The following is a 12,223-nucleotide window of genomic DNA, read 5'->3' on the forward strand; positions in this document are numbered from 1 at the left end:
ATATTTTCAAATGTTTCTTCTATTTCTCATTCAGATTTATTCACCAGCACTACATTAACATTTGTTTTACAGAAAAATGTCCGACGTTGCCGAGACTGTTGTCGCTCAAGAGCCAGAGGTTGTCGAACCAGTCGAGGAGAAGCCAACCGAGACTGGATCGGACGATGTCGTTGTGATTGATGAGAAGACCAGTGAGCAGTGAGTTTTTGTTTCATAATTTGCGATTTACCTGTGCATTTTTCTAAAACTGTAGTATATAGGTCAATTCTATGGAAATCGCGAGCCACTTTTTTGTATCCATCTGCGCGCGGGCGTTGAGTGGTGTTTTCCTTCGAGGTCACTCGTAAGACGTGAATAATGTGGGACGGTCATAATGGTAGAAACTGTTCTGTGAAAAACTGAGGGGTCATTCATATTTCTTTCTATGCCCTTTTATTTGTTCATAGTATGTGTATTGGTGCAGTGTGCAGAAGGCATGGTGCCATAAAGAAGACAGGCGGCAATGGTGAAAACAAATACGGCGTAGGGTAGTGAGCAGGCAACAGATTGCACTAATCCGTTTCTCTACAATTTATACTATTTTTGTAGGAACGGTGAAAAGACAGAGGAGACTCAAGCTGAGGCCACCGAGGAGAAGAATGAGACTGAGGCTGAAGAGGCCGATAAGGATAAGGCAGTCGAGAACGGAGAAGCAAAGGACACCAACGGCAACGTAAGATAGTTATATATTATTTTTGTTGACCAATTTTTATTTTTGCAGGATCGTAAGCGTGTGTCCAGCGCCCACGAAGAGGCTCCAGTCGCCGACGCAGAGGAGGATGCTCCATTGACCAAGAAAAGCAAGGTTGAGGATGAGGTGAGAACGAAGGGCAGGAATCTAATTAGGCATTCTAAAAAGATATAGGATAGGCGTATGCGACTTAGCACTAATTATGGGATATATCGGGGCGTAATGTGTGCGATGTACACGAGCAGTTCTGATGAATTCTTTATGAATCGCTTCATCTTCCGTTAGGGACTAATATTCAATGTCATTGTCAATAATTCGATTTCCCTTGCAGGTTGACGTCGCAGCCTCTGGAGATGCCCCAGCTGTCGCCGCCGAATAGGTTGCTTCCCAACAACAAATGCCACTTCATCCTTCCTCAAATTCCCCGTTTCAAAATCAACATCTTTATCATCAATCTGTACATGTTGACCAAATCCATTAAAAATGTACTTGTCCGATGTTTCGACAATTCTATTTTGTCTCTAAGCTGATCCCATCTTGATTTTTCTTAATATTGGATAATTCCCTCATCAAAAAAAGAATCTCATCATCTCCCTGGTGTTGGGGTTTTCCTATCGTTCCGTTTAAGTTAATTCGGATTCCCCTCTCCAGGTATTTGTTAGTTTTAACATTGTTTTATCCAACCTCTCACTGCAATAAAGTTAAAGTGGCAGAATCGTTGCATAAGCATTAAAGAAACAAGTGTTTTGAAATTGAAAATCTAGAAGCAATAAGCACGAAATAAATTATCAAAAGTTAAGATATTAGGCAGAGGTAAGCTTGCTTTCTCCAGCTTCATCTACGATGACCTGGAACTTTGGTGGTGGTGTGAGGCGCTCCAGCTTCTCCTCGACTCCATTGTCAACTTCTTGAATTAGCACTGAAGAAAAATATATTTTGGGGATATTTAAATTACTAATGGTTTAATTGAACTCACTTTCTTTTGGGAAGAAAACGGAAAACGAGACAAGTAGAATGAGGATAAGAAGAGAAACCGAAATGGTAGCAGCAAAGTTCAAGAACAGGATTCCGCAAGTTGTAATTTGTGCGGGGCTTGGAATTTGGACAGTAAGAGATCCAGTGAAAGCATGTAAAATGCTAAGCCAGAAGTCATTGATCACCTTAAAAACAATAAGATTCAAAGAGACTCAGATATGATGAAGATACCTGATAATAGAGACAAAGGCCAATGAGGATTGCCCAGAGAATAAAGAGACCAAAGGCCGCAAGAATGAGCAGGAAACGACGCGAACGAGTTAGTGATGGCCACTGAAACCTTATTCTTTTTAAAATTAAAAATGTAATCATCTTTATAAAATTATTAATGAAAACGTATTATCTATACGACTTTTTGTGGAAAAATACTGTGCCTGGTCTCGACATGACAAATATTTGGTAAATGCGAAAAGGCGTGCGCCTTTAAAGAGTACTGTAGTTGCAAACTCTTGTTGCTGTGGAATTATATCGTAGATTTTTCCTAGTCTTTCTCACGATGTGTTAAAATTTATATGTTAATGTTCCAATAGATTTTTTTCATCAATGCAATTTTTTATTAACCTTAAAGGCGCGCACCTGTTCGCATTCTACAAAAAATCGTCGTTTCGAGACCGGGTACCGTGTGATTTCACATGTACAGTTGGGATCTATGAAATTCTAACAATCTCGAACAATAAAAAATTTTCAGAAGTCTTCCTGGTTTCAAAAACATTCCGAACAAATAAAGTAAGTCATGGTCCTGTTTAATAAATACTTATGTATGCCTAAGCTTTTTCGTGATGTCATTGAAATATTATTTCACAACAAAAATATAACCTTCTTCCACTAACCTTTAAAACTGGAGATACCAATCGACAGACGATGAGTATCAGAGTACTGTAGAACAATGGAATACCAATTAGACAATAGAATACAGCAAATATCTAGAAACAAAAACACAAATTGAATTGAGGTAGAATATATTGCAGGAAATTACCTGGGAACCAACAGTAGCTGGAACTTTGAATCCACCACCGATCGTCAAAAGAAGAGAATACGCAAAATTAAAACTGCTAATCCAAGACCATTCACGACGAGAAGGAGGAACAATTGTTAATTTGTCTTCGTATCGTTTCAGAGATTCCACAAGTAGTTGCTGAAAATTTTTGGGTTTGAGGTAGGACTTGATGGTTTCCTCAAAGGAAAATAGGCGCCTGGCAAGAGTATTCCTGATTACAACGGAATTTTATATTTATGTTAATAGTTGTATAGTTCCATTTATTCTATTATCTGTTTCATTTTCATAATGAAAATCATTTGGGAATGCTCCAAACTTTTGATCTTACTATTAGTACATTTTTCATGTAAACCTTTCTCATCTTTTTCATTTTCTTTATCATTTCTCTCTCTCTCTCTCTCTCTCTCTCTCTCTCTCTCTCTCTCTCTCTTTTCTCTTTCTTTTAGTTTTGGTTTCCATTAGCAACCATATAATCTCTTCTGAATACATCTCAAGTTTCTGTCTCTATGTCCCTACTTATTTTTCCTCCTCCTCCTCTCACTGATATTATTCAAAACGAAAAAGGGAATCGAAGAAGGAAAAGATGGGGTCACAACGATATGAGGAAGATGGGCGACAATATTGACCATCCCTTGGGGAAATCTGACCAAAAATAAGAGCAATATATAGTAAGTTCTTTCAAGTGGAAGAGTCAAAAAGTGACGAATCTAATCACTGCTCCAGATGAAGTGATGGCTTTGGATGTTTTGAGAAACCACATATTTGTATCACATATTTGTATGATTTAACTATCAATTAAGCGTTAGAAGAACGTGCTCTCCAGGAGCTGGTTCGAATCTTAGAAATTTGGCAATTAAACTGCTGCCAGGGTTTAAACTGCTAGAATGGTCAAATATACAAACACTTGAATTGCAATTCAAGTCTTCAATTACTAACAGTACAAAATTGTACCATTAGAGAACACCTGTCAAAATTCAAAATTGGAACAGCTTCAGAGCAAAAATATATAGAAAAACAAATAGTTACAAAACTTTTCGTAGTCGCTCGAAAAATCAGTATGTCTTAAAAACATTTTGATCGTTTTTCGACTTTCACAACAAAAAAACCAACAAAAAAAATCAAACAGCATTACAGGTGTGCTCATGATGATATACTGTATAGGAAAATGAGATTTTTTTTCAGATGTTAAACTGGTCAAATCAGAAAAGTTTTGAAAACTAAATTTTTAAAGTAATCGCTAGATCACTTGTGCTTCTATTGTGATTATTATATTCTTCTCACTTTAACTTTAACCTTTAAAGTCTAGGATACGTTTCAGTAAATATTTCAGTGATTTGACTACTGCAAATAGTATTGCCAACAAAGAATCCCCATTTCAAAAAGTTCCCTCATACAAACTAAAGCAACAGATTGGCTGTGAAATGTCAAATCTCTTTTCATCTATCTTCCAAAATCTTGCACTCTTCTTGATTATTCGTCCCCTCTTTCTTATTCTTGTATCCCTCTGTTGTTCTAAAACCGGAATTGACTAGGAAGTTGTCAAGTTTCGTATCGTGTTTCTCGCAACTTTCTCTATCTTTAGTAGTAGAGCTTTTGCTCATCGAAAAGCATTATGAGGTGTATTGAACAGGACGATTTGGAAGGATCGGAAAAAGAGGAAAGAGGGTAACTTTTGTAAAGTGAAGTGATAGTCAGTTAGCTAGGAAAAACATTTAAAAAAAAGATAGGGTAATCATCTAGGCATGCTGACAAACTTTGGCAACTTCCAGCCAATGAATGACAGTACTTAAGAAGCTCAATGAGTATTAAATTTTTAAATGAAAATACTCTGAAAGGAATCGTCCATTACTCAGTACTCAGAGACTCGGAGAAAACTCAGAGAGCCCAAGATTCCAGCTATCTCATAAGTCTAGCTTACAAGGTTCAACGTTGCTTTTAATAAACTTCCAAGATGTTTTATTTTTCAAGTCTAATCATAATCCATTGCATTCCAGAAGCTTACCTGCACTCGTTCAGTTTGCTCCCTGTCGATGATGATAAGAAGATTGCGAGTATCATTGAAAATTCTAGAGCTGATTGTTCTGGCGAATTGTCTCCTGAAAATATGATACTTGCCGTTTAAGTTTTCCATTTCTTTTGGTTTTTATTCTTTTTAGTTTTATATCATATAACTTTAAAGAAACCAGCAACAAAAAACATATCTCATAGACATCGAAAAACTCAAAATCGAGTTGGAAAAGGGAGGCGATGTGTGGAGGAGCAAATCGGATTGGATTGCCTCCGGGGAGTCGTCGATCAAAACGTGCTGAATGAACGAAACAGCGAAAAAAGAGAGAAAAGTGAGTACTTTGTTGAAAACACAGAGAGAGGATGAGAATGAAACAGAGCATGTTGTGTGTGAAAACTCAAAAACAAACCTCTCAACTGCCAAATTCATGTACCACTTTCGGACGGTCATCTCATGTGGATCCCGTTCAAAGAGATAGAAGCATGTGGCACCAAATAGAATGAATACGGTCGTGAGCAAGATTAAAAGAACTGGAGACCAACGTTGGAAACATGGCGAACGGGTTGCAGATGAGATACGGGAAGTTGATGCTTTCACGCGTTCCAGCATGTCCTGAAATGGATAATTGTAATAGAATAGGTAATGACTTTACTGAAATATACGGAGTGTTTCAAGCAAATAGATAGTTCTTCTTGACATATTAGCCTTTAAAAATCCTACTCAGTGTTTTGGTGAAAAGACTTTAATTTGACTATGGAAGCACAAAACCTCTAAAGTTTTAAAACATGTAAATGATTTTACGAATGTTAAACATTTATTTAATAATACATATATCTTTGCTATTACTGATTTTATTAAAGATTGTTATTATATCGGAATATAGATACATACTTTTTGGCACGTATTTATTGTTTAAGCGTTCAGAAAACACCGAAGACAGCCAAGGTAAAGTTGTTAGAGTACAGCGGAGAGGAGCGAAAGGCTAATGAAAAAATATTTCTGAATGTTTTTCTAGTTATTAAGCTGTCTCAAATATTTCTCAGTACCTGATGTACTTTTCTCAACTATAACTGTAACTTACAGAGTTGAATACTCAAAGTTGTTTTTGTTCAAAATATAAATCAAAAAGTAAAACTTAAAATTAGTTGAACATTTTCTGATACTCAATTATGATCTAGAAATATTTCAAATGAATGGTTTCCCGAAAAAAAAACCGATGAAACGAAAATTCAGTTCATCACTGTTAACTGAAGACAAATTGAAATGTTCGGTTTTTCATGCATTCGAAATGAGTTTATTTGTATTCTTAGCAAAACCTATTTGTTTATTTGCAAGCGAAAAGATCACAAGAAGCTCTGGAAGAACAACATGAACATCTGAAAATAAACTTAGAACCTGATTGAACGTGTCGAGACGACTGGAAATGAAATGAAACGGAAACAGAAGACTGGTCGGCATGAAAGAGATTTTAGAGACAATTGGTGAGCACCACAGGAAGGAATACTGATTGGAGGAAAGCTTACACTAAAATGACAAAAAAGCGAAACAAGGAGGAGTGAGAAAGGAAACGGGAAACCGGCTCAAACTGGTTAACAAGAAGAGCAAATCAACACCCAGTATAACTTTTCGAAGTTTCTTTTATTTCTTCCTCTTCGTTTTCTGCTTCTTCTTTCCGAGAATGGGCGGAGTTTCGAATAAGAAGACGACCGAGGGAGGGCACCAAATCTGATATGTGGTTGACATTTGGTTGAGCTGAGGGGTCACTGATTGCGAAACAAGAAAGAGCAGGAGATGAGAATGGGAGAATATCTGATTTGTTTAGGAAAATTTGAGGAAGACACAAATTAGTAGAAACTGTGGAGGAGAAGATTGTTTAAATGATTTTGAATTTAGGTCTAACAAGTGGACAATGCTCATTGAGCATTTGTAGTTTTCTACATAAATACTCTTAACTCAAAGTATAATAGTTTCGTTCAACAAAAAAAGTTTAACAACATTTCAGTCTTTCCAATTTCAGACTCACCATATCAGAACTAGAACGAGCGTAACTGCTGTTACCCTCAATTCACAGGAACTCTTTTGAACTTCATCGTGGAATATTAAACTCTGATATCTCCATATTCGTATCCGACGTAATGCATCATATTCTCTTCTAAACTCGTAGTTTTGAGTGTTGGATAAATACTAAAAATATGCATATGCCCTTTTGTGCCTACATGACAGGTTTAGCTGAAAAGTTGACACGGACTTTCCTTCTAATATGTTTTCATATGTTATCGAATTTCAAAAATGTTTTACTTGTCCGTTTCTAAAATTTCTCTAGCAAATGTACACAGTTAATTTGCGATGAAACAAAAATCTATTTGAACTTACGAAGAAGCATCATCATCAAATGTGTGACACACACAATACTGTATCGTTGGATCGTTAATCGACGGAAGACACGATTCATGAAGGCGCCGACGCTTCCGTTGCGATGAAGTCGTTGCATCAAGTTGAGCACCCACTAGAGAGTTCATTTCTGCCTCGTCTGCACAGTAGTCACCAGTGCTACGAACTAGAAGTATGGATGAATTGGTAGATGATCAATGATCATTGTTTATGTAACACTGACAGTATGCAATTCGTATGTCCTAATTAGCTAATAGTTAGCAGTTTCTATCTCGGTGGAAGCGTCAGGCTTCTTTCAACCGCCTCTTCACTCGCACCCTATCAGCAAGTCAACATACAGACTTTCGCGAAAATAAGGTAATTGGAATGCAGAATTATAAAAATTATTGTACAGTTATAAAAGTTTCTAGAAACTCACCATCTTCTTCTGAATACATAATTGAATAACAAAATGGTAAAGGTCGACATCTTTCTGCATTACAATGTGCACATTTCAATTTGATTTCCACTGCAGGATTCGTGATATTCACCTAAGAATTGTAAATATTTCAAAAAGATATATTTGAGTAGAAAACAAAACAATTTGATTCGAAACATTTCAAGTTTTTAGAAGCCTATACTTACATAGTGAAATACTTGTTGTCGGTTTTCAAATGGTATTCTTCTCCCATCGTACCGAACAATTTCGGTAATTTCAGATGCATTTGAAATTTGTTCCGAGCAGTATATTGTATAAAAAAAGGAAACGAATAAGACTAAACTGGAAAACATTCGACAAAAAAGCAGATGGAATGAATGAAGTGGTGTCGAGAAAGCATGCGACAAAAACGTTTTTCTCTTGTCTCAATTTCTACCCAATTTCCCTCGGGAGCTCCAAAAAAGTGGCATTGCAAATGAGCATCAAATGAAAAATGTGAACCTTTATTGAATTGAAAATTTGGAAATTCTGGAGTCAGTTTAATTGCTGAATTGTTTTCTTATGACAATGGCAAATTTCAAATAATTTCAAGATAAAAAGTTAGATCGAATTAAAACATTTAAGACCGGAATACTAATAAGAGTAACACGCTTAAATGAAATAGATTAGAAAATGAATGGGAAATGATAAATATAGGAGTATATTGATAAAGTTCCTACATGGACACTTTATCTATTATCTTCTCTTCCGAAAGTTTTCTTTTCGACTAACAAGATTCGCAAGTGGTTTCATGGCCGCTGACTCTTTTTTCTTTGTCGATGGACGCCCTGGTGGAGGAAGATCGGGCTTCTCGTCATCATCGAGGGTGTTGTTGTCCTCGTCATTCGTATTCGAGCTAAACGAAGAAAATAGTTAATGCTTCTAATAATTAATTTCTAACCTGAAGAACAAGTAACACATTAAAGTGACAATGATAGTGACGATGACACTGATCAATGAAATGTTGAAGTCTTTCACTCGTCGAATCCAAGCTGAAATTTAATGCTCATTTCTATGTAAATCGAATTTTTTGTAGCCGTGAACAAAATTGAATATTTTTTGCAATCATAAAAAATCTCACGCATTATTCTTAAACAAGAGAAACTGGCAACCAATTCATATCCCCCAGGCATTGAGATAACACTTTCGGTTGCTTTGTGCATATTACGGTATCCATCGCACCAGTTGGCAACTGGGGTTGATGCACAATAGTATTGTTCTTCATATTCTGGCCAAGGTCCGCTTTGTCTTGCTTTATTACCATCCGTGCAGATCTCTGGCATGATGTGAAGCATCAGATGTGTCGTTCTATATGGTTCAAGTTCCAGTGCCTGCTTTGCTTCGAATTCGTGGAATCTGAATTTAAAAGATAACAATTCAGTTAGAATACAATTATTCACATACCGACTTTCCGCAAATAAAGAAATCTCGTTTTGCACATTTTTTGGAAGAGTTGAGAATTCCATCGAGTTGTGTGGAGCATCGGAAAGAATAATAATTGATGTTAATGCCATCATCAAAGCAACCAATAAAGCGATACAGTTCCATATAATGAATCTGACGTCAGTCATGTCTGAAAATACAAATTGAACGAACAAAAATAATAATTTTGAAAAATTGCAAAAAATAAGCATTTTAAATAGTGAACGCTCAAGAAGATCATTAGAATGACAAAGTATATAACATTTGAGAATAAACTTTGCGCGCCATAAACACAGACTATTATCGGAAAAATATTTATGAACGCAAATTTCTAACAAATATATTTTTGATCTACCTGCTGCGCTGCACCTTTATCATTGTATCGTTGTTAATTTTCATACTGTTTCAAGGAGACACGTGGTGTCAAAATGTCCTATGTCAGTTTGATCTACAATAAATGCGGGTATTTTTCTCTCAGAAAAGTGTGACGTCAGCACACTCTTAAACATGCAAAAACAGTTGAGAGGTCTGCGTATAAATTTCCGCAATTCTTGTAGATCAAACCGTTATGGGACATTCTGATACCGCGTGAGGGGTCGAATTCGTCAGGTAAATCAAAGATGAATTTCGTTAAAAAATTTGATATTGTATTTTTCTGATAAAAGGCTTCTATGGTAATTCAATTCAATTCAATAATCCGAAAATATATTCGAATTTTGACAAATTCTCGGAAGTTTTTGTTCGAAGTTCTGAAATTCCTGTGATGATTTTATAAATATTAATTATACTACTTAATCTTTATCACAATATTGTTTGGAGCTTCATACGTATTCGATCCATACATAAAAGACGATTTCTTGGTAATTGCAAGAGACAGGTAATTTTTATATGTCAATAGAAAAATGAAATAAGGAACAGGTGGAAATGAATGCCATCAATCTTGACAGCATCGTCTTCAATCTCAAGCATCACAGGTGGGAACCCGCAGATGTTTGCTCCAGAATATACGGTACCGGGTCTCGACACGACTTTTTCTTAAATACAATTGAGTGTGCGTCTTTAAAAAGTACTGTTATTTCCAAATCTCGTTGTGGCAGAATTGTTACCGATTTTTCATATTTTTATCGAAAGCACATCAATTAGTTTTTAAAAAACTTTACTTTTAAAACACGAATTTCAACGAAAAGTGAGAAAAACTACAGAAAATCGATAAAAACTTCAGACCTGGAAATTACAGTACCTTTTAAAAATCCGCTTGTAATTAACAAAGTTGTCGTGCCAAGATCTGGAGAAAAATTAAACATTTCACCTATGTGTAATATTTATTTACTATTAGTTTGCCAAAATTTTTGCATTCTCGAATACCAATTAAATAATTTGAATATAATAATTTTTATGGGGTTATTCTTGTGGTGTTGAGAAATACAAAAATGTATTTTAATAAATTGTTTTCCTTATTCTTGTGTGTAGAAAAGTGTAAAAACACATCGATTTTTCTATTTTTCTACATTTTTCGACATGTTTCTTGTATTTTTCGACATCGACTGGAAGCCCACTTCACATGCTGAAGGAGAGAGACGCAGAGAAATACCTCTGCCTCCCTGCGTCTCTCCCCTTCAGCAAGTAAAAAAAAAGAATACGCGTGAACGCAATAAATAAACGTGAACTCAGTTTGAAAAAGTATCTAAAATTTTAATAAATGTTCGTTTACACGTGAATTAAAAACGTGAACTCTTTACACGTGGCAAACACTTGCAACGGCTATCAAAAAAATATTTATTTCCTTTTTCCACTGAAAATGCCTTTAAAGGCCGTCCCTCTGCTTGGAAGAAAGCTGTGTTTTTGTCCATTGAAGGTAACATTCAGGATATTTCGGAGCATTTTAATAGCTGAAATTTTAGCCACACCCACAACAAGTCGGACGTCTTCTGGAACGATGTCGCCGTGAGAAGATATGCGGGGGAGAGCGACGGATTCAGGATTGTTGGCGACAAACATTTGGAAAATGTGGAGACGACTATTCAGTGTGAGGTAAACTTTATATAACTTGGAAGCGGTCGCAGAATCTACAGTACTCTTTCTAGGAGTACTGTAGTATCAAAGTACTCGCTGTTGTGAAATATTTTTATATATTTCATAGTTTTTTCTGAAATTTATTCACATTTTTTTTCGTTTTTTCCTAACTATATGGGTCTATATGGTATATGACATATGGTCTATATGGACTATATGGACTATTTGAGGGAAGCACCAAAGCACCACGGATCGTCTCTCACTACTACTACTACGGATCGGCTTTCATGGGAGTTTCTGGATCATGGTGATCCACCTGGATCGACGACTTTCGTGGGGAGACAGATGGTCTCCGCCACTGATTTGGAATCCTTCCAGAGTTTTGGCGGCGTGAGCGGGTGGGGATTCGGGCATTCCGTGTACATCTCTCAATCATTACTCCAGTTTGTCCCCTGAAGACATTAAAAATATAGATAGTGTTTCGGGGTCTGACACTTTGCTCAACTCTTCCATCCTTCCAATTTTTTGGATTACTGTAGTAGCAGTAATGGTGCAAAGCACCATGGATAGGCTCCCATGGGAGTTTCGAGCATATCAGCAAATTAGCGACGCTTCCCGAGGTAATACCACATTTACCGCAGGTAGGGACTTCAGCATTGTTGATGTAGGCGGGGACCATCGTGGAGTGGCCACATCTAAGTCTGGCGATTCTTCTCTAGGGAGAAGTTTCTCGACGGCAGAGTGTAGGGGCCGTCGTCCAAGAACCTTGTTCACAGTCTTGTCGTTCAGGAAAGTGCTCACAAAGATGTTGTAAGATGTTGTTGTTCGTCATCCGGATTGCTTTGGTCGTTTGAAGAAGATCTGTCCCATTAATTGTTGAAGCGCTTGGGGTAATCCAGCGACGGCATTTTGGGTCAATTTGGCGTTTTTTCGAGTGGAATTCTGGATCTCGAGTTTCTTGACGGGCTAGGCATAGGGTCTAGGTGGCCGGGAGTGTTCAGTGCCGATATTGTGAACTGTAACCTTCTTAGTTCGATCTCATCCCTCAACGCCAGTCTCTCGTAGATATGGTTAGAGGGGGAATCGCTTGTGAACCTACAGCAAGTCCAAAGGATTCCTTTGTACGCTGTTTCGACTTTTTTTCCAGCTGCTGTCGATGAGCAAATGCGC

At 36.9% G+C, this 12,223-nt stretch overlaps 5 protein-coding genes and 1 non-coding gene across 7 annotated transcripts; 3 read left to right on the plus strand and 3 right to left on the minus strand.

Annotated features, from left to right (window-relative positions):
- The first annotated feature begins 72 nt into the window (after positions 1–72).
- On the plus strand, positions 73–1,449 carry T28D9.1 (uncharacterized protein). Its single transcript, NM_001383864.2, has 4 exons — positions 73–198; positions 589–712; positions 761–856; positions 1,062–1,449. Exons 1-4 carry the CDS (start codon positions 77–79, stop codon positions 1,107–1,109), a joined length of 390 nt encoding a protein of 129 aa, NP_001370789.1. The 5' UTR covers positions 73–76; the 3' UTR covers positions 1,110–1,449.
- Positions 456–6,838, minus strand: twk-49 (Potassium channel domain-containing protein; the record flags this gene model as incomplete). 2 transcript variants are annotated; one of them, NM_001393101.1, is made up of 8 exons in its annotated part: positions 456–1,649; positions 1,707–1,890; positions 1,937–2,038; positions 2,596–2,688; positions 2,742–2,900; positions 4,765–4,858; positions 5,180–5,382; positions 6,794–6,838. In NM_001393101.1, the coding sequence occupies 7 exons, from the start codon at positions 5,377–5,379 to the stop codon at positions 1,534–1,536; spliced, it is 948 nt and encodes a 315-aa protein (NP_001380034.1). The 2 variants fall into 2 exon arrangements, with proteins under 2 accessions (NP_001380034.1, NP_001022268.1); NM_001027097.8 differs by lacking the exon at positions 6,794–6,838 and adding an exon at positions 6,166–6,228 and having other exon boundaries at positions 1,534–1,649.
- On the plus strand, positions 4,969–5,108 carry R05G9.4. Its single transcript, NR_051228.1, has one exon. It is a non-coding gene; the product is annotated as an Unclassified non-coding RNA R05G9.4 (non-coding RNA).
- Positions 6,790–7,932, minus strand: R05G9.5 (uncharacterized protein; the record flags this gene model as incomplete). Its single annotated transcript, NM_001267188.1, has 4 exons — positions 6,790–6,922; positions 7,144–7,327; positions 7,580–7,691; positions 7,786–7,932. The coding sequence occupies 4 exons, from the start codon at positions 7,930–7,932 to the stop codon at positions 6,790–6,792; spliced, it is 576 nt and encodes a 191-aa protein (NP_001254117.1).
- Positions 7,933–8,075: 143 nt separating this feature from the next.
- Positions 8,076–9,191, minus strand: R05G9.3 (uncharacterized protein). Its single transcript, NM_062913.4, has 4 exons — positions 9,023–9,191; positions 8,700–8,974; positions 8,520–8,610; positions 8,076–8,474 (listed from the first exon to the last, which is right to left on the minus strand). Exons 1-4 carry the CDS (start codon positions 9,187–9,189, stop codon positions 8,315–8,317), a joined length of 693 nt encoding a protein of 230 aa, NP_495314.2. The 5' UTR covers positions 9,190–9,191; the 3' UTR covers positions 8,076–8,314.
- A 1,647-nt stretch (positions 9,192–10,838) lies between these two features.
- Positions 10,839–11,070, plus strand: R05G9.1 (uncharacterized protein; the record flags this gene model as incomplete). The annotated part of the gene is made up of 2 exons (NM_062914.2): positions 10,839–10,895; positions 10,942–11,070. 2 exons carry the CDS (start codon positions 10,839–10,841, stop codon positions 11,068–11,070), a joined length of 186 nt encoding a protein of 61 aa, NP_495315.2.
- Between the last annotated feature and the right edge of the window lie 1,153 nt (positions 11,071–12,223).

Source organism: Caenorhabditis elegans, chromosome II, assembly GCF_000002985.6.
Source record: "Caenorhabditis elegans chromosome II".
Classification (NCBI taxonomy): Eukaryota; Metazoa; Nematoda; class Chromadorea; order Rhabditida; family Rhabditidae; genus Caenorhabditis; species Caenorhabditis elegans.